Consider the following 22,089-nt stretch of genomic DNA (forward strand, 5'->3'; position numbering starts at 1 on the left):
ATAATGATGCTGTTCTGTAAATAGACTAATACAGTACTTACTCAGGGTCAGAATTTCATACGCTGTTCAATAGAATAACTAGACATAAATGATCCTACTCTCTACATCAGACAAAGGAAATTAGACCTTTAAGTAATTTAGTGACCGCTAGTTTAATTTTTGTAAATTCAGTTATGATCAATATGATCATCTCACTTATTCCAAGACGTAAGCTACACTCCATATACACTTCCCTCCATCTTTCCCAACTCATTGCAATTAGTTCAGAGTTCTCTCTTGTTACATCAGCCCCAACAACAGGCCTGTGGCACAGCTATGGCTGGCCCAGGTCATCTGACTCAGGCTTGGAGCTAAAAAAGTCTGTGTAGATGCTTGGGCTTGATCTGGAAACCAGACTCTGAGACCTTCACTCCTGAGCTGGAATGTTCACACAGCAATTTTATAGCCCTGCAGCCCAAGCTTGAATCTGCTGACTCAGGCCAGCTACAAGTATTTTATTGCTGTGTAGATGTATCATCTATGGCCATTCTGGCTATCTATCTGCCTTCACCAATGTGAGCATAATGGATCAGTGGTGGCCAAAAAGAACACGGCTGACAACAGAGAATGCCTGAAACTCTCCTTCCTCAAAGGCTGAGAGCATTATAAATAACTCCAGCAGTAAACAATGAACATTTTTAATTCACTCCATGAAATCTATTCTTGAATTAAGTGCCTTTTTTGAATTTCATATGTTAAGAAATGTGAATTCAAAAAAATAAACATTTTATACACACACACACAAGCTGATTCCTTAAGTTATTTCACACTTCCATAGCCAAACATTGTGCCACTGTTCATAAAGGCTATGTCTAGACTGCAAGTCTCTTTCGAAAGAGGCTTTTTCGAAAGTATCTTTCGAAAAAGCTTCTTTCGAAAAAGAGTGTCTAGACTGCAAGCAGTACTTTCGAAAAAGCAAGCCGCTTTTTCGAAAGAAAGCAGCAAGTGAGTCTGGATGCTCTCTTTCTAAAAAGCCCTGTTGGCATTCAAGAGCACTTTCGAAAAAAGGCGTTCTTCCTCGTGAAATGAGGTTTACCGCCATCGAAAGAAAAGCCACGTTCTTTCGATTTAATTTCGAAAGAACGCGGCTGCAGTCTAGACGCAGGTGAAGTTTTTTCGAAAAAAGGCTACTTTGTTCGAAAAAAACCCTGAGTCTGGACACAGCCAAAGCAACTATTGCTTCAACTGAAAAAACAAGCAGGTTTTAGGTGAATCACATTAAGCACTGAAGGTATTTAAAATCATAAGTAGAGTTAAGATAACATTAGGGAGAACAATAATGTTTCATATTACACAAAATAACTGACATTTCAATTTAATAAAAAAGAATTTAACAGAAGCAGTTTTAATTAATCCTCTGAACCCAATTCTGCAAACACTTAAAAGCTCATGAGTAACTTTACTCAGTAGGAATACACAGTTTTATTTATGTGCATGTTTGCAGGAATTGGCCCTATATATTCCTAAAGGAGTCCTTCCTAAAAATCATTTGCAACTTTTTTTGGAAAGTGATCACTGCATTATTTTGAACAGTTACACTTATAATCAGAAGTACATTTAAAAAGCCAATGAAAAAGGTTCAAGCTGAAAAGTTTCTCAGTTTCTGCATATATAATTTGCCTATATTTTCAGCTATTTGTAAAATGTTCTGCACTCTTGCCTTCCTTTTAAATAGAACACCTATTTTTAATAAGAATTGCAATAGTTCCAATCCTTCAATTACTAAATAATGTAACAGCTTAAAGCTAAATAACATGGTTGGCACAAACCAACGTTAATTTAATTTCTTGGCATTAATTACCCACTTTAACAAGTGCTTTTTGTTTTAGCGTTCAATATTTTACTCAAGCCTAAATTAGGAGCAGTGCTAGCTGTTTGTTACTGTAAGTTTGTCCAAAAAGATCGATGATTAAAAATAGAAATCATCAAGTACCAATAAGTGTGAGGAAATTAAAGGAAAAAAACCCAGAAGTATAAACATGAAAACAAACAAGAAAATGGCTTAATCTCTCTCTCAAAAAAAAAACCCCAACCAAACAAACAACCCCCCCCCCCCCCACCACCACCACCATTCAGGCTAGTATATCCTCATTAGCACCCAAAAAAAAAAAAAAAGTATTTTTCCCTTTGCATCTACTTTCCAGTTTCTTTTTTCCTATGCTATTACTTAGTTCTATACTGATTTTTTCATCCAAACTCATTCTCCATAGTTCTAAAGCACCTTTTACATAAACACACACCTGGGCTTTTAAAAATATTCAATTAATAATAGAAGCTGGGCCATGCATTAATCTAATAATTATGTCACCTGCGAAGTATATCCAAGGTGCTGACAGAGTTATAATGGGTTTCCTCTTTAGCCATATAATATATAGACAGTGCTCCTCTCTAGGGCTGCCGCATATCAGCAAGGTATTTTTTCATTATGACATCTTTAAACATACAAATAAAACCAACAGCATGAACTACCTTACTGAATTGTATCCTAGAAGACGTAGAAGTTATGGTAGCAGCTGTGTTGCTAGGAAGATTGTGATGGCACTAATCGAGACTGCTGAATTTATTTTTGTGCACACAAAATGAAATCCTGGCCCCACTGAAGTCACTAGCACAACGCCCATTGACTTCAATGGAACCAGAATTTTATCCATGAAGTATTACAACAGTCCTGTCATTTTTATCTCTAAAATGAGTTACTGAAAGATTATCTTAAACTTAACTCCATCTGCCTTGTGCCTCGAAATCAGCGATATACAGCAAAAGCTTTATCTATCATGTTGACAGAATGGGGAGTGCTGGTTAGTCAAATATTTTGGCCAAACAAGAGTTCAGAATGTGGGGAGGGAGTTCTGGGATGTGGTGTGGGAGGGGATATGAGGTCTGCACATATATGGGCTCTGGAGTGGGGCCAGAAATGAAGGGTTTAGGCAAGAGATTTGGGCTGGGGGAAGGGTTAGTTCTGGGTTAAGACTGGGGATGAGAGATTTGAAGTATGGGAGGAGCTCTAGGATGGGGTCAAAGGTTTTAGAGTGAGGCAAGGAGTGTGGCGTTCAGGCTCAAGAGGGGGCTCAGGACAGGAAGTTGGGGCATGGGAAAGGCTTTGGTGTGCTGGATCTGGCAGTGCTCACCTCGGGTGGCTCTCCATAAGCAGAAATATGTTTCTGTTGCTCCTAGGCAAAGACACAGCTAGGCGTCTTTGCATGCTGCCTCCACAGCTCCCACAGACTGCGGTTCCAGGCCAGCGGGAAATGTAGAACAAGCACACGAATCCCCGGTGGTTGTTCCTCCACTAGGAACAGCAGGAGCATGTTACTGCTTCCAGAGAGCCATATGGAGCCAGGCAGGGAGTCTGCTGGCCTCATGTCATCCAAACTTTCAATGAAGATCAGAAATGCCAGTTTATAGAGCTTTCTGGTTGGTACAGGGCCAAATAATACAGCTTTAACTGTATTTGCATTTCAACTGTAACTATCTGCCAAATGTTCCTCATTTTGAGGGATGTCAACTTACATAGACTAGAAATAAATAATAATGAAGCTAAACGTTCAAAAATACTCTTGATATCAAATGAACAAATCCAACAGCATTTTAAGTTCCCTTTCTGAATACTGTTTTTTAGGTCATTGTCACATGCTGACAGGTGAGCCCTTCATCATGTAAGGCAGAGGTGGTAAATCCTCACAAATCACTTGAAGTGCAGCTTGCAATGCCTTTTCCCCTCTTTCGCCTAGACTAGAGGGTGTGGCAGGGAAGCCCCTCTGTTCTTCTACCCTACAGAGGGTCTAGAGCAGGGATGTAGACTTTTTTTTGGGCTGGGGGCCACTGACCCACAGAAAAATTAGTTGGAGGCCACACAAGTGACCTGGTCCCCAAGCGAAAAGGAGAAAAAGAAATTCACACAGATGTGGTCCCCAACAGAAAAATAGGGAAAAAAAGACTCCCCTTGAGTTCCAGCCCCACAGGTAAGAGAGGAGGCAGAGAGGCTTAGTGCTTTCCTGCAATGGGCAGAGCCGCATGGAGCTGCTTCCTCTCTCCTGCCAGACAGAGCTTGCTAGTTAAATCCAGCCCCGTCTTACTCTGATGGGGCACGCAAGGCTCAGGAATCCTTCCCCAACCTGTGATACTAGCCAGTTGGCATTGACACTCCAGTCACGATTGCCCCTCATGTGCCTGGAGCCAGTTCATGCTGCTGCAGATTGGGAGGGACAAGCCTCAAGCATTGCAGACTGGATCAAAGCAAGCTCCGAGCCACATCCTGCGCCCAGGCCATAGGTTCTCCCCATCCCCAGCATAGAGACTACTGCCAGAGACATCTAGTGCTTACTGGGAGTGTGGAGAGGCACAATTTATAGACTCAGCTGCCTCAATAGTTTGAGTCACACACATACACCCTTATCCTCAGTGTCCCTTCTCTGCAGCACCCAGATGTTGGCTCTGTGGGGAGGGCAGCAGCAAAAGCAGCAGTTTTTACTGCAGCACCAGCTATTTCCCACAGCCTCCCCCCCGCTCTCCTCCAAACTAGGAAGTTACGCACCTTATGCAGCCACAATGGTTCTTCAAGATGTATGTCCCTATGGGTGCTCCACTGTAGGTGCTGAGAAGTGCCAGTGCTGCAGACCATAGATTTTTGAGCAGTAGTCAGAAGGGGCAGACATGCCGTAGGCATCTCAAGGTGCTCGTGCCTTAATGGATCACGTGTGCGGTTGTCGCCTCCTCTTTTCCTTCTCTTCTCCAGAGTGAAGGTTGTACTCTGAAGTAGAGGGGAGGAAGATGGGTAGTGGAACACCCACAGGGATACACAAAGAACCACTGTTACTGCACAAGATGAGTAACTTCCTCTTCTAGTGCTGTGCCTGTGAGTGCTCCACAGTAGGTAACTACAAATCAGCTCCACATGAAGCTTCAGGATAATTTTGGAAATCAAAGGTAGAAGTGGGAAAGCATAAAGCAATGGTCCCATCCATAAGATTAGAAAGGAGTCTCTGAGGGAGTCCAGGGCTAGAATCACGTAAGAGCAAAAGAGGTGACATTTGCAGTTCCTGTGGGAAGCCAATCGGTCTATCACTGGGTGACCTGCCATGCGAAATATGCATGTTGTGACATCTGGATGGAGTTCCCACCTGTGGTCATTGGAAAAGTGATGGCTCAAAATATCCTCAGTGGTATTATGTACGCCAAGGGGGTATGAAGCTGTAAGGGTAACATTATGCTGGACACAACAGTTCCAAAGGTGGATAGCTTCTATGCATAGACAGTGTGAGCAGTCTCCACCCTGCCTGTTGACATAGAACATGATGTCATGTTGTCTATGAGTATTTTAATTGTTTTGAATGAAGGGTTAAAAGTATTCATAGGCTCTTCTAAAAGCTCTTACTTCAAGGAGATTTATGTGCAGTCAGGACTCTGGTAGTGACCAACTGCCTTCTGTTACGTGATGGTCAAGGTAGGCTCCCCAGCCCATGAAGGAAGCATCTGTAGTGATAACCAGTGGTGGAGGCACATGGTGAAAAGGAACATCTGAGAGAAGGTTTGTGGGAACAATTCACCACTGGAGGAAGGATAATACATTGGGAGGAACTGCAGTTTGTTTGTGAAGGGAATGCATCATGGGGGTATATACAGTAGAGATACATCTTTGAAGGCAGTGCATATGTAGTCTGGCATGTTTGACTATATAAGTGGTTGCTGTCATGTGTCCAAGGATTCACAGACAGATCAAAACAGATATCTGAGGGTCACTGGTCACTACACTGATGAGGTCTTTTAGAAGCAATATCTTAGTAAGAAGGCATGGCCTTGGTGGAGTCTAAAAGGGCTCAGATAAATTCCAGCCTCTGAGTGGGTTCGAGGATGGATTTGGACTTGTTGATAAGAAGGCCAAGGCTTCGAAAAGGAGTTCTGTTCTTGTGGTTCATTGAGGTCGTCTCTGCTTGCGTGGATCCTTTTAAGAGTCATCGTCTATGTAAGGAAATATTATAACCCCTGGGCAATGTAGATTAGATCTAGCGACTGCGAGGGTTTTGGAGAAAACTCTGTGGACCATAAAAAGCCTAAAGGTCATACTTAGCACTGATAATGGTTGTGAGCCACAGCAAAGCATAGAAAGTGTCCGTGGGTGGGGTATATGATTATGTGGAAGTGAGCATCTTGTAGGTAGAGGGCTGTGACCAGTCCTCCTGGTCTAGCACACTGGGATAATAGCTGTTACGGTCACCATTTTCAACTTTTGTTTTTGGACAAACTTCTCTAGGTCTAGGATGGTTCTCCGAACTGTTCTTTTTCTCAATGAGGAAGTAATTGGAATAAAAGCCGTTACCCTGGAATGGAATGAGAACAGGCTCTAGAACTCCTATATACGAAGATGTTCGCCTTATGCCGCAGAAGAAGCTTGTGGAAGAGGCCCCTGAAGAGGGATGGGCAGGAATGGAATGGCATATCCCTCTGGAATAATTTTCTGGACCCTTTGATCTGTTATTGTTGCCTATTGATTGTAATATGGATGCAATCAGTGCAGGAAAATAGCTGGTGACTGAGCTACCACTTTGTGTTGGAAGAGGTTGGGCAGATGCTCAACCAAAGCCTCAAAATTGCTTCTTGGGTGTGAAGGTGGTCAGAGGCTGGCCCTGTGGTGGTTCCCAGAGAGCTGGTCCAGGCTTAGATACGTTAGTATCAAAATGTCTGAATTGAGGTCAACTAAAGCCAGTGTCTCACAGCTTCTGATAAGGTGTATAGCATCTCCTTTTACTTGGTATGTACATTCCAAAAGCCGTAAGGCAGTTCATGTATCCTTCACAGAATGCAGGACCTCATCTGTCTTAGCCAAAAAACCCTCACTCTTATCAAATGGCAAGTCCTCAACCTTGATCTGTAGCTTCTTAGGGATACCCAAGGATTGGCACCATGCTGCTCACCACATGACTATGGCTGTAGCAGCAGCCAGAACAGCCAAGTCCGTGACATCGAGTGCTGATTGCACGGTGGTACATACTATTCTGTGGTCTTCTTGTATGACTGATTGGAGGACAGGGCATTTCTGCTTTAGAAGATGTTCCAGGAGTTCCTCCAATTTGAAGTAATTGGTGAAATCATAGTTAGCTAAGAGGGCTGAATAAGTTAGCTACCCTGAGCAGCAGCATGGCAAAGGATTAAAATTTTCTCCCAAATAAGTCAAGCCTCTTGTGGTCTTTATCATATGAGGCAGACTTAAATGGGGGATTGCTTGTTGCAATGGTATACAGCATCAACCCCTAGGAAGTTAGGCTGGGGATGAGAGAACAAAAAGTCCATGTTTTTAGCAGGGACAAAATATTTTTTATCAGCCCACTTACTGACTGGGGTGATAGAGGCTGGTGTCTTCCAGATGATATCTGGTGACTCCATAATGGCCTAATCTATAGGCAACACTATTTTGGATGGTACTGTCGACTTGAGAATCTGAAGGAGCTTGTGTTGCTTCTCCTGGACCTCTTGAAAGGGATATCTTAAACAGTCTTGGAACAGCTTCAAATCATCTGAGGGTGAAGGTGCGGCAGAGATTACAGCCTCATCTGGACAGGAAAAAGAGGATGTTTTGAGTGGTTCCTCTTCTGAAAAATCCTCCTCATTTGGGGCTTCATCTTCCTGGGCTTGAGAAGGAGCGATGCTGATGGCACAACAGAAAGGAATGCTGTGTCACAAAAGAATGCTGAGAGGAGAATGAGTTTGGCTGCTCATCCGTTTCATGGCCGCTATGGCTGGAGACAGCTGGTAACCTGGAAGGCTCAGTGAGCAACAGCATAGGAGATCTGTTGGTGCTGAAAGCAGTGAGGACAGTGTCGAAGATGGGATAGCATCTCTTTGTGGCTGTGGAGATGCAGTCTTGATCTATTGTGGGGTGAAACATGTTCATACTGTGGCTGAAGTGGTGCCGTGAGCAGAGTTCAGTTCTGGTTGGTAGTACGGCACTGGTGGGGGAGGCATTGGTGCTGGAGTAAGGATGTTAAATTACTGTTATCTGGCTAATTGTGTCATCAATACAATTTATATTGATGACACAATTAGTCGATAAGGACCGCTCTGCAGTGGGGGTAGCTGCAGGAGCCAACTTGAGCTGGGACCAGTCCTGGCTGGTGCTGGCTCCGGGAACCACTCACTCTGTGGCTCTGCATCCCGGACCAGTGTGAGCCGGGACTGCTCAGTCCTGGCTCGCACTGGTCCAGCAGCCCCTGTTCACGACTGACAGCCCTGTCCACCATGAACAGAGGCTGCTCCACACAAGCCCTTGTTTGTGGCAGGTTGGTGGCAGCAGCCACTATCTGCAGGAGGGGAGGCCCAGCAGTAACTGCCTTTCCTATCCCCCCCCCCCACCTCTAATAGAGGCAGTAGAGGATGGGGACAGGGCAGCACCACAGATACAGTGCTGGGAGAAACTGGCTTTTAAACAGGCTCCCTCGAGCATAGGCTCCTGTCCCCCCTCCCCTTGCTGCCTCTCAAATATTCCAGTTGACTACCTGATAAGCTTATGCTTATCGGGTGGTCAACTAGTTGACTACTCACAGACATCCCTATGCTTGAGGTATTTTCGGCACCACGTCCCATGCCAAAGAGGCTGGTGCTGGGGGGCGGAGGCAGAGAGTTTGCGGTGCTGATTGTTACTGGATACAGCTCGTGCCAGCACCTGCCAAGACAGGAACATCTCCTTTACTATGGTGGGATGTCGGCAGTGGTGCAAGACATTTTGCTGGAGAGACTCACTTCTTCTGAGAGTCTCAGGCAGGTGGAGCGTACTGGATCACTTTTTGGAGGTCTTGGAAGGCTTAGGCTTGTCCTTAGAGAAAACCTGAGGGTCTTGGTTCTGAGAAGGCGGAAAAGACTTGTCATGGAGTATCATCTTCAGCCAAAACTCCCTGTCTTGCCTGGCCCTAGCAGTAAGACTAGAGCAGTTCAGGCATTTGGCAGGAATGTGGTTATCTCCGAGGTACTTCACACAAGAAGAGGAGCCATGTAAAATAGTTATTCGGCATAGTCAAAGAAGCGGGGATTTAAATAATCCCCGCTTCATTAAAATAAACATGGCCGCAGTGCTGTGCCAACGATCAGCTGATGCAGCACAGCATGGCAGTCTAGACACGGTGCGGTCGACAAAGGAAGCCTTTGTCAACCGCTCCGATATGCCTTGTGAAACAAGGTTTTATTTTATTTTATGTTTATTTTAATGCAGCGGGGATTATTTAAATCCCCGCTTCTTTGACTATGCCGAATAAACTATTTTACATGGCTCCGTCGACGGAGCCATGTAGTCTAGACATAGCCTAAGTGTCTATTAATCCCACATACATTGTATCTAATGTTAGAATTTGAATAATATCCACAAAAGATTTCAACGATAAAGTAAAAAGATTTAGTGCCATTAAAATAGTTATTCGGCATGCACACACAGCGAGTAAGAGTAAGTAATACAATAAAATTTGCCAAGATTTCTAGAGAGGGAAATTGATGGATTACAATATATGACATTTTTAGCTGGAATTAGGTATGTGAATGTTTACATGGCTATTTGTACTGTGTCCCCACTGCCTCTGTATCAGCGCGGAGTGAGAGCTGATGCTCACAGGGGAGTTGGTTTAAAAGACAGCTCCTTGAATGTACCAGCTCCCACCTGTCCCCTTCCCCAGCAGTATAGGGATAGGAGAGCAGAATGGATCTGCAGGAACTGATGCTTGTAGGAAGCCTGTTTATAAGCTGTCTCCCCATGTGCACCAGTTTCTGGGGTGCTTCCCCACCCATAAAGATATACAGGAGGCCCCTGCTTTGCGACGGCCCCAGGTTACTATCCCTTGCACTTACGGCCTTTTCTGTAAGTGTGGAAAGGACAGAAATCCCCCTACTTACGTCTTCAGCCCCGCATTTATGACTCGAGTTACGACGCCCTCAACTTGCGACACAATCTCCGGAACCAATCGCAAGTTGGGGGCAGCCTGTAACCACTAAATAAATGCATTTTAACATCCCTAGCTGGAATCATAACATGCACACAACTAGATTTAAGGTATAATCCTTGGGACACAATCCCTTTGACGGGGGAAAGAGGGGAAAATCAACACAGTACTAGTCAGGAAAAACTCTAGTTATCTTAGGTAGAAGATCAAGCAGTCCATTGGGCTCCAGATGAGAGAATAAAAGTCAATTTGGAAAGCCAGGACAAGGAAGAGACTGATCATGAGAAGGAACTGAAAACAAAGCAGGCATGTACTTTAAATATTTCATCTGTACTTACTTTGGCAACATTTTTAACTGGTTTTCTCTAAGTTCCAATATCTGGAGTTTAGTTAGCCTGTAATATAAATAAATAACAGAATGACTGACCATTACAAGGTGAAATATTGCTATTTTATGTCAAAACAGAAACTGTGATAGAAACAAACACTGTATTGAAAGACAGTTGTACAAAATGTACTCAAAATCATTTACACCCAAAATGTTTTTAAATTTAAGACTGAAAAAACAGTCTGTACAAAAAGTCACACTGCTGTGTGTGTTCTCCTCTACCTACAGATTTTTTTACATGTTCCAAACAATTCTTAGTTTATATACATTCTCCAAAGACATCAAAACAAAAGGTCATTTGAGAGGGAAAGAGTAGGATTAAAGAAAACTAATTACAACACAAATTTTGATATAAAGAATCTGTTAAAACTACACCACATATTCTGTACATAAAGCTACATTAAAACAATACCTCTTGTCTCTATTCCCCCAAATACCCATCAGAGAACCATAGAAATATGGAGCTAGTAAGGACCTCAAGAAATCATCAAGCCCAGCCCCCTATGCTGAAGCATGATCAAGTACAACTAAATCATCTTTGACGGACGATTGTCCAACCTGTTCTTAAAAATCTTCAGGTGGTGATTCCACATCCTCCCTTAGAAGCCTATTGCAACATTTTACTATTCTTAGTTAGAAACAGTTTCCTAATGTCTAACCTAAATCGCCCTTGATGCAGATTATGCCCATTGTGTCTTGTTCTACTTTCAGTGGACATGAAAAAAAAAACAGTTACCTGTTTCTGTAGATGGTGTTTGAGATGTGTTGCTCATGTCCATTCCACATAGGTGTGTGTGCTTGCCACATGCACCAGCACCCAAAGATTTTCCCTCAGTAGTACCAGTGGGGGCCTGGGTTTCAGTGACCCCCTGGAGTGGTGCACATATGCCATGCTATATAGAGCGCTCTTCCCTCATTATTTCTTTTTGCCAGAAAGACTCTGGCAGCAGGGACGGAGAGTGGGAGGTTGAATGGACATGAGCAACACATCTCCAAGAACACCAGTTACAGAAAAAGGTAACTCTTTTTTCTCCTTTGAGTGCTTGATTATGTCCATTCAACATAGGTGATTGCTAGTAATGTCTGTGGAGGCGGGTAGGAGACTCAAGAACATGCAGATTGCAACACCACTCTACCAAAGGCTGCATCGCCTTACATGATCATGTAGAGGGCTGCATCGCCTTACATGATCATGTAGAGGGCTGCATTGTCTTACATGATCACATAGAGGGCTGTAGGTTTGTACCGATGACCACGTTGCCGTTGGATAGATTCTGTGGATCGGGACATTCACCTGAAAGGCTGCAGATGAGGTGTGGGCCCTAGTAGAATGAGCCTTGACTAAATCTGGGGCCGGAATGCCCGCAAAGTCATAACACATGCAGATGCATCTGGATATCATCTGGGACAACACCAGATGGACTTTCATCCCATCCACATAAGCCACAAACAGCTGTATGTGGACTTACGGAAGGGCTTTCTTTTTCCAGACAGAATGCTAACGTCCTCCTGACATCTAGTGCATGCAGATGTCGTTGGTCATTGGTCGCATGAGGCTTCAGACAGAAGACTGGGAAAACGATGTGTTGGCCCATGTGAAACTCCAAGATTACCTTTGGGAGAAAGGCTGGGTATGGCCTAAGCTGCACTTTATCTTTAAAGAAGATAGTATATGTCAGCATCTCCTCTTCCCCACCCTCCTTTTTTTTTTAAAAAAAAAGGGAGGGGTTCGACTCCCTTATATCTAGATCACTTGTGTTGGTGAGTTAGTATGTCAAGGAAAACTTAGTTTGCCTAAGCAGATCATTTTGTGACAAGCAGAATGATGGGATTTTCACTAGGCATATCTCTTAGGTCTTGGCACCATGGCATCTTAAGATAATCTATGGCTATGAAGTTAAAACTCAGGCAGAATGTTGCAGAAGCTCTCCCAATCATGGGCCAGGAAATACATATAATAATTCAAATTGACAATTAGAACATTTGTTTTGCAGCTTGCCCAAGGTTTCTTGAACCCGCTGAATGATCTCTTTGACTTCCTGATAAGGCATGAACACCCTTCGATTCACTTGATGCTATCCTCAGTATCTGTGAATCTCCTAGAATACTACTGGAAATGATCTCCCATTCTTCTATCCTCATCTGCAATTTGCGCTATCAAACCATTGCTTCCTACTACATGAGTCACTGAAAGAATAGAGACAGTGTTGTTTCTGTTGTCTTCCTTAGACTTATCAATTTTCTCCTACATTCAAATTATCCCTTCAGCTGTTTCCAAGTACTGAGAGATGCATCAAACTCTGGGAGATACAAAATAGGACATGTAGCTGAGTAGGGAGTCCACTGACTGAGTGGCTATAAAAGCCTACCTGTGCCTATCCTATATATCAGGAAAAAGTAGGTATCTGCACTGCTGCCACATGGACTGGAACAGGAGGCCACTTTGGAGGTGGGCTAAGTGGGTAGATTTGTGTTTATGAACACGTTGGAATAGCATTCACAGACTAAGCATGAGAAAGAGGTTTAGAAGATCAGTACCCTTTATTCTGGTTTTGGGGGATTGAGGAGGTTGGCATTCATCTCCTCAGTCATTCATCACTCCACCTACATAGGGCTTTACTTGGTAGAGTAGAAAACATCCTTAATGTCTATCTCTGTCTTTAAATAAATGTATATGATGATTAAATGAAGCATTTCCTTAGAGAAGTTCTGAATTAATTAAAGACATACAAATAACACTCCAGAAAATTTAAATGTGTAATTTAGATCTGAATAACTATCCTATTTAGGAAACAACAATGGTCCCGTACCACCTTAAGGGTACATCTACATAGCAGCGTTATTTCAAAATAACTGATGTTATTCCGAAGTAACATAGTGAGCGTCTACACAACAAGCCTTTATTTCAAAATAATGTCGAGCTGGAAGACTTCTTACTCCGAAAAATGCCAAATTAAGCTATTTCAACTTAAACTACACAACTGATGTAGCTGAAGTTGTGTAGCTTAATTCAACTGTAGCCCTGCTGTGTAGACATACTCATAGAGACAAACAAAATATATAAATAGTATATTTAGCTTCACTGTTCTAATCCCCTATTCCTATGAAGTGCTGGCTCCCTCAACACTTTTCAACCTCAATGGCAGTTGAGCTTTTCCCAATCAGCTGGGCCCAATCAGACTAACCAGCTACCTCTCAGATGAGGCTATCAGACTACAGATCACATGATAGAATCATAGAATATTAAGGTTGAAAGAGACCTCAGGAGATCATCATGTACAACTCCTTGCACCAAGCAGGACCAATGCCAACTAAGGTTGTTAATAGGATATCAATAGCAAATGCTTACCCGATAGTCAGTTGACTAGCCAATTCCCCCCCTTGCTGCATCTATCAGATAGAGGCAGCAAAGGGGGAGGGGGAGTGAGAAGGGGTACTTCAAAGGGACAGCACCGCACGGCTGACCAGGGATCAGCTGTTCAGTGCTGCTACTTTGAAACCCCAAGGTGGAGTTTCAAAGGGCAGCCGCCAGACAGCTGATCCCCGGCTCAGCTATGCAACACTGCCCCATTAATACGCTGCCTCTGTATTTCAAAGGGTCAGTGCCCCACTGCTGATACCCCTTTGAAATGCAGAAGTAGCAGCTGATCCCAGGTTCCACTGAAATGCTGCAGCATGCTTACACCGCAGCGCAGCATGTCCCCCGCTCACCCTGGGCTCCATGAGGGCACTGTGGCTTTAAAATGCACAGTCCCGGCTGGGGACTCTTGTACATTTCAAAGCAGGCAAGTCCGTGTGCAGCCCGGGACTTTCCGCTGGCCCCGGTCTGCACGCAAACTTCCGCATTCCCCATTGAAATGTACAAGCTCGTACATTTCAAAGGAGGAATGTGGAAATGCCTATTGACTAGTTGAGTAGTCGATGGAAATTCCAACGACTACTCGACTAGTCAATTAACCACAATTTAACATCCTTAACGCCAATTAAATGATTACAGCCAGAGCTTTGTCAAGGTAGGTGTTAAAAACCTCAAAGGATGGAGATTCCACCTCCTCCCTGTGTAACTCATTCTAGTGCTTCACTACCCACCTAATGAAATAGCTTTTCCTAATATCCAAGGGTATGTCTACACGTCCTAGGTTTCACGAGGAGTAACGGTAGTTCGGACTAGGAAGCTTAGTCAAAATGGAAGGGGAAGTCATGCCTGACAAACCCAGTTGCCTTCTATGATGAGATAACAGGCTCTATGAGTATGGGGAAAGTAGTGGATGTGATATACCTTGACTTTACTAAAAGCTTTTGATATGGTCCCCCACAGAATTCTTGCCAGAAAGTTAAAGTAGTATGAATTGGATGAATGGACTTTAAAGTGGATACAAATCTGGCTAGATTGTTGGGCTCAATGGATAGTGATCAATATCTAGTTGACAGCTGGTATCAAGTGGAGTGCCCTAGGGGTCAGTCCTGTGGCTGGTTTTGTTAAACATCTTTATAAATGATCTGGGTAATTCAATGGATTGTACCCTGAGCAAGTACACGGATGACGCTAAGTAGTGGGGGTAGATAGATGTGCTGAAGCTGTACCTTGATAGCTTGAAGATCAACTGATTCTCATAAAAGTGAGAAAGCAGTTCAACTGAAGGTGGGAGTTGCAGGATGAAGGGAAGGAAGAAGTCCTGGGGCAGGGGAAAGAACACAGTTTCAATGTGACTCTGACAGATGGCCTGCAGAGTGTAATCCTACGGGCAGCATGCAAGATCAGAAAGGTTTACTATTACTTGAATCCCAGGCAGATGGGAGCATAATCCTGTGGGGGAACAGACAGGCCCTTGCAAAAGACTCCAGGACACAAGAAAGGACACAAATTATATTTTGAACATCTCCTTAACAAGTGTTGTTCTTTTTTTTGGGGGGGGGGGGGAGGGGGAGGAAGGAAGAGGGGGAAGAAATAAAATCAAAACCTCAAAGAAAGGCCAGAAAATCCTGTGGCTAGAAGATTGTTATTTGGTGCACCAGTGAATGAGAGAGCCAAATGGCTTATATTTAAACTCCATTTTGACAATGCTCACTCCAGGTAAATTAAGCAGACATCACATGACATTTACACTTTGTTCCCACATTTAGAGTAACAGCTAACTAAAACTCAGCTGTGTTTACAAAACATGAAAAAAGAACAGTAATCAGTATATTATTTATATAAATATTTATATATATAAATTTTAAATGTGTATCAAAGTGTGCCTAAGACAGATGCCTATAAATCTGCAAAATGTACAACAGGAAATAAAAATGTTTTTTTGAAGCACATTTTGGAGGTTTAATTTCAATTCTAGTTTATTCCCTCATTTTTAGTATTTTGAAATGTGTAACATGTATAGCTGAAAAATTCACTATTCTTTACAATTTCTTGTTTCTTTCTGTAATTCTATTCATACACAAGACTAATTCAGTATCTGAATGGGATAAGAGGAAAGATCCTCTCAGACTGAGAGCTGGTTAAAAGATAAGAAACAAAGGGTAGATATACATGGTCAGTTTTCAGAACGGAGAGGGTAACTAGTGATGTCCCACAGGGGTCTGTATTGGGACCAATTCTATTCAACAAATTCATAAAATCATCTGGAAAAAAGGGGTAAACAGTGAGGAGGCAAAATTTTCAGATGATATTAAACTGCTCGGGATAGCTAAGACCAGAGCAGACTGTGAAGAGCTTCAAAAAGATCTCACAAAATTAGGAAACTGGGCAACAAAATGGCAAATGAATTTTCATGTTGATAAATGCAAAGTAATGCACATTGGAAAAATAATTCCAACTATACATACAAAATGATGCGGACTAAATTAGCTATTGAGACTCAAGAGTAAGAGTCATTGTGGATAGTTCTCTGAAAACATACTCAATATGCAGCAGCAGTCAAAAAAAGCAAATGGAATGTTAGGAATCATTAAAAAAGGGATAGAGAATAAGACAAAGAAAATCTTATAACTTCTGTATAAATCCATGGTATGCCCACATCTTGAACACTGAATGCAGATGTGGTCACCTCATCTCAAAAAGATATCTTAGCATTAGAAAAAGTTCAGAAAACGGGTAACAAGAGAAATTAAAAAACCAGACTTTTCAGCTTAGAAAAGAGGAGACTAAGTGGGAATACAACAGAGGTCTATAAAATCATGACTGGTATAGAGATAGTCAATAAGGAAAAGTTATTTATTTATTCCATAACCAAGGGTGGCATCCGGTCCGCCAAGCGGGTTGATCCGGCCCATGGAGGCCCTGCCGTTCCCACACCCCCAGGCCAATTAAGGGCTGGGGGTGGGGGAGCACACAAAGCTTCTTCCTGCCCTGTGAGCAGCATGAAGTGCTTTGAAGCACACTGCGCTGCTTGCAGCATGGGGGGAGATGTCATGTGATCCCCCACTCCCAAGCCCTGATTGGCCTGGGGGCAGGAGGAGCATGCGAAGTTTCCTCCGCCCTCTCTTCCACCTATGAGGACCACACAGTACTTCAAAGTGCCATACGCTCGCGCAGGGCGGGAGCAAGGCGAGGGAAGCTTTGCACAGCTCCCCTGCCCCCAAGCCAATTAGGAGTTGGGGGCGGGGGAGCACATGATGTCTCCTCCCGTCCTGAAAGCAGCGCATGGCACTTTGAAGTGCTATGTTCCCTCTGCAGGGAGGAGGTAGGGTGAGAGGAGGTTTCGCATGCTCCCCCCGACCCCCAGGCCAATCAGGACCTCGGGGAGGGGGAGCTGCACAAAGCTTCCTTTATCCTGTCTAAGCCTGCAAGGAGTGTGCAGTACTTCAAAGCACCACGCGCTGCTCACAGGGTCAGAGGAGGCTTCCCGCACTTCCCCCGCCTCCAGGCCAATCAGGGCCTGGGAGTGGGGGAGTGAGTGAAGCCTCTTCCTGCCCTGCCAGGGGCATGGGTACCTATTGGGAAGGGTGGACAAAAGGGATCCCCCACCCCCAGACCAATTATGGTCTGGGGATGGGGAAACCTGGAAGCATTCTGGCCTTGCCCCTTCAAGATTAGGCCTCGCCCCTTCCAGCCTGGCCTGGGGCCACTTCAAAAATGTCCCCTGGCCAAAAATTATTGCCCACCCCTGCATAACCCAAGAACTAGAGATCACCAAATTAAATTAATAGGTAGCAGGTTTAAAAGGAACAAAAGGAAGTTCTTTTTCATGCAACACAGAGTCAACCTGTGGAATTCTTTGCTAGTTGATGTTGTGAAGGCCAGGACTTTAAAAGGGTTAAAAAAAGAGCTAGATACATTTATGGAGGATAGGTCCATCAATGGCTATTAGTCAGGCTGAGTAGGAATGATGTCCTTAGCATTTGTTTGTCAGAAGCTAGGAATGATTGATGATTATCTGTTCTGTTCATTCTTTTTGGAGGCACCTGGCATTGGCCACTGTCAGAAGACAGGGCTCGATGGAACTTTAGTGTGACCCAGTATGGCCGTTCTTATGTTCATCACATTACTAAATAGGAAATCTTTCTGTATGGAGTGTAGCTATAGCAATGTTAGTTCCAGGATATTAGAGAAAAGTGGCTGTGATCACTTCTGTTAGAGACATGCTTTTGAGCCTCTGTGAGCTCTTCTACAGAGCACAATAAGAGACAAATGTAAGAATAAATGATAAGTTCCAAAAAAGACGCTCTCTCAGCCACCTTATCCCAGGAAATTCTACTGTAAACTTTGCAGTTTAAAATGTGTGTGTGTATTAGGGGGGAGGGCTAACTATAACAATTCACACTGTAAGATCTGTTAATAATTCCTGATCAGCTCTATTAGCCTAGAAATTAAGTTGTTTTAAGTCAGTACATGTATATTTTAGAAAACAAGTCTGAGATTTTCAAAGCTATTAAGAGATTTGCATCCCAATTTCCATTAATTTTAAATTTCAAAAAATATTATAACATTTTTATATTGTAGTGCCATGTATAAGCCTCAACCACATTGGATCTCATTTTGCTAGGTGACAGATATAACAGGTGGGTGCAAATCAAAAATGTTGAGGTGAGGCAAAGGAGACAAGATAAATCAATTTCACAGGATGCATACAATTCTTAGGCAGAGGTGCTCGTTAGATTGGTGAGAGAAACCATCTTGAACAAATCCTGTACTTTACAAGCATAAGTTTTACACTAGTAGAAATGTATTTTCACTTGTATTTGCTTGTAACAACATCAATTTTTATTTCTTTTACTTGCCTCTTTTAATCCTCTGTATAGCTACTATATATTTGAGAGAGTTTATGCATCTATCTATTCATCAGTCTGTTTGTTCAAGAACTCCTCCTGAAGGGTAAGAGCTAGGACCACCAAATTGGGTATACAGCTTCCCCTCATCACAACTTAAACCACGGTCAGGGTTTGGTTGTTCCAAAAAGGAAAGGGAAGGCTATGACACTAGGGACCACTATACCCCAGAATGACCATAGGGGACAGCAAACAAGCAGACACCCACCAACCCAACAGCCTGAGAAAAGGTCTGATTTATACCCAGAACACCATGACATTATGTCTACACTTCAAGATATAGCTATAAATTCCAGCTTGAGGAGAGGTACCTGCCCTAGCACAGTGAAAAAGGATAGCCAAGGTAGTGTGAGGGGGCTAGCCACCTCAGGGACCTACCCAATAGTTCACATGTGATCATTCTTTGAAAGAGTTAACAAACATGCGGACAACGGGGATCCAGTAGACATAGTATACTTAGATTTTGAGAAAGCCCTTGACAAGGTCCCTCACCAAAGCCTCTTGTATAAATTACATGGCCATGGGATAACAGGGAAGGTCCTTTCTTGGACTGAGAACTGGTTAAAAGACAGGAAACAAAGGGTAGGAATAAATGGTAAATTTTCAGATTGGAGAGGGGTGTCCCCCAAGGGTCAGTCCTGGGACCAATCCTTTTCAACTTATTCATAAATGATCTGGAGAAAGGGATAAGCAGTGAGGTGGTAAAGTTTGCAGATGATACCAAACTGTTTAGGATAGTCAAGACAGAAGCAGACTGTGAGGGACTCCAAGAAGATCTCACCAAACTGAGTGATTGGGCAACAAAATGGCAAATGAAATTTCATGTGGATAAGTGTAAAGTAATGCACATTGGGAAAAATAACCCCAACTATATGTACAGTATGATGGGGGCTAATTTGGTTACGACAAATCAGGAAAGAGATCTTGGAGTTATCGTGGACAGTTCTCTGAAAACTTCCACACAGTGTGCAGTGGCGATCAAAAAGGCAAATAGGATGCTAGGAATTATTAAGAAAGGGATAAAAAATAAGACACAGAATATCTTACTGCCTCTGTATAAAACTATGGTACACCCACATTTTGAATACTGTGTACAGGTGTGGTCTCCTCACCTCAAAAAAGATATTTTGGCCTTGGAAAGGGTTCAGAAAAGGGCAACTAAAATGATTAGGGATTGGGAACAGGTCCCATATGAGGAGAGGTTAAAGCAACTGGGACTTTTCAGTTTAGAAAAGAGGAGACTGAGGGGGGATATGATAGAGGTATATAAAATCATGAGTGGCGTGGAGAGGGCTGATAAAGAAAAGTTATTTATTAGTTCCCTAAATAGAAGAACTAGAGGACACCAAATGAAATTAATGGGGAGCAGGTTTAAAACTAATAACAGAGAGTTCTTCTTCACACAGCATGTAAACCTGTAGAACTCCTTGCCAGAGGAGGCTGTGAAGGCTAGGACTATAATAGAGTTTAAAGAGAAGCTAGATAATTTCATGGAGGTTAGGTCCATAAAAGGCTATTAGCCAGGGGATAAAATGGTGTCCTTGGCCTCTGTTTGTCAGAGGCTGGAGAGGGATGGCAGGAGACAAATCGCATGATCATTATCTTTGGTCCACCCTCTCTGGGGCACCTGGTGCTGGCTACTGTCGGCAGACAGGATACTGGGCTAGATGGACCTTTGGTCTGACCCAGTACGGCTGTTCTTATGTTCTTATCATTCTTGGGGTAGGTAGGCCCTCTTCCTGCTGTAGCTAAACTCTGTTTTTAGCATTCTAGCTCAATAAGAACAAGCAAGCATGTCCTCGAGATGGAATTTCCACCTCCAGTTCAAAGAATAGACATGCCTAATGACTCAGTTCTAAGAGTGAAGAAAACTCAATTCCCTTCAACCTATTTGTACTCAAAATGTTAAATGTACAGTGATTTTTTTAAAAATAGTAAGTTCAGGAAATGAATATAAACCTAAGAGAGATCTAGGTCAACATAAGCCTAAAAGCAAAAGTCACGGTAAATGCATCAATAACATACTACTTTTGTTCTTGCATTTTACTGAGTGTCTATCAGTTGCCCAACTACCACAGCACCTCTAGAAGAGTAGTGCTATACTTCTGCTCTCTACTGAATTGACTAGAATTATAGGATCACAATCACTTGGACTCCAAGGGTCAGATCCTCAGCAGGTATAAATTAGTGTTGCTCCTGAAAGAAAAGTTTGGGTGGGACACAGGAGGGGAAAAGGGTTGAAAGAAAGAGCCAGAAACAACAGGGAAGAAGACTGCTACAAAGCAGATGTGTCCAAACCAAAAGAGCAAAGAGGAAAGGACAGACAGTACTGACCCAAAAATGATTATCTTCTTACTTATACCATCATATCGTTTTTTGCACTGAAGAATTAACCTAGAGTTGGGCAGGGTATAAGTGTTTTCCTCGTGTTAATCTAATTAGAGCAAATTTGCTTACTACAGGATATGACATTGCATCCCATATTCTTCAGTATATGATTATGGCATATTTATGATGCATTCTGTACCAGAGAGGACATGTGAGGTGTCATTTGAAAAGCTATGATTTGCTGAATATGATTATCCTATTTGTATGTATATATCATTTTTGTATTTAAAGTTAAGAAGACAATGTATCTGTATCTCAGAACATGACTACTCTGAATGACACCCACAAATAATCTTTCTGGTACAACAATGAAGAACCTTGACTGTGCTGGTGGCCCAGTACCAAATACAATGGATCCTGAAAGAACTTACCCTTCCTGTGAACGTTTTGGCTAGCTTATAATCAATGGCTGCTATGACTCAGCAAGGTATGCAAGGATATGTAACCAGGCCAAATTACTCTGGATTCCGTCTTGGATACCAGTGTTTTTCCTTAAACTGAGTTTGGGACAAAGGGTTCTCACAATACGCTAACCTATTTAAGACAGAGAGTGACATCATCATCTCTTATTCTTTATTCTGCATGAAAGAAAACTCCTGGAAACACCTGAGGAAAAGACTAAATGGGGGAAAGTGCTAGATCCAGGCTAGAGGCATTTCTAACCCATGTAAGAAAAACCTGGGGATTTCAAGCTGCAAAGCAAGTGTAGCTTGTGAATTAAGAACCTGCAGCCTGCTTGTAACATCACTCAGGGTAAGAGACTGGTAACTCAAATCATATCTTTCAAGAATATTAAACTTAGTTTGCATGTTTGTTCATTTACTATGTCATCTTCTTTGATCTGTTTGCTATCACTTACAATCTCTTTTTTGTAATTCATAAATATATTTTATGTTTTAATCTAAACCAGAAAGTTTACAGTTCAGTGTTTGGGAATCTTAGTTCAAGAGTCTGTTGCATTTTCTCTTATATTGAGAGAGAGGCAAACTCTTTGAGTTTACACTGTACAGTTCCCTATATAGCGCAAGATGGTATAATTTTGGATTTCTACTTGGGGTGGGCAGAGAGCTGGAAAGCTGGAAGTTATTTTGG

General features: G+C 42.8%; 1 protein-coding gene and 1 long non-coding RNA gene across 8 annotated transcripts in view; one reads left to right on the top strand and one right to left on the bottom strand.

Annotated features, from left to right (window-relative positions):
• Nucleotides 1–22,089, bottom strand: part of ERBIN (erbb2 interacting protein) — a 250,724-nt gene that overhangs the window by 68,773 nt on the left and 159,862 nt on the right. For all 6 annotated transcript variants that reach the window (XM_075932367.1, XM_075932365.1, XM_075932362.1 and 3 more), the window contains one exon: nt 10,295–10,351. In XM_075932367.1, coding sequence (XP_075788482.1) covers nt 10,295–10,351 — 57 coding nt within the window. The remainder of the gene's footprint in view (nt 1–10,294; nt 10,352–22,089) is intronic.
• The window catches only part of LOC142829938 (uncharacterized), an 89,452-nt gene that overhangs the window by 46,264 nt on the left and 21,099 nt on the right, over nt 1–22,089 (top strand). Inside the window, exon 1 of one of the 2 annotated variants that reach the window (XR_012904882.1) lies at nt 20,364–21,750. The exons of the other annotated variant lie outside the window; for it this stretch is intronic. This is a non-coding gene — a long non-coding RNA (uncharacterized LOC142829938). Of the gene's footprint in view, nt 1–20,363; nt 21,751–22,089 lie in introns of those variants that run through there. 2 annotated transcript variants of the gene reach the window in all.

Source organism: Pelodiscus sinensis, chromosome 6, assembly GCF_049634645.1.
Source record: "Pelodiscus sinensis isolate JC-2024 chromosome 6, ASM4963464v1, whole genome shotgun sequence".
NCBI lineage: Eukaryota > Metazoa > Chordata > Testudines > Trionychidae > Pelodiscus > Pelodiscus sinensis.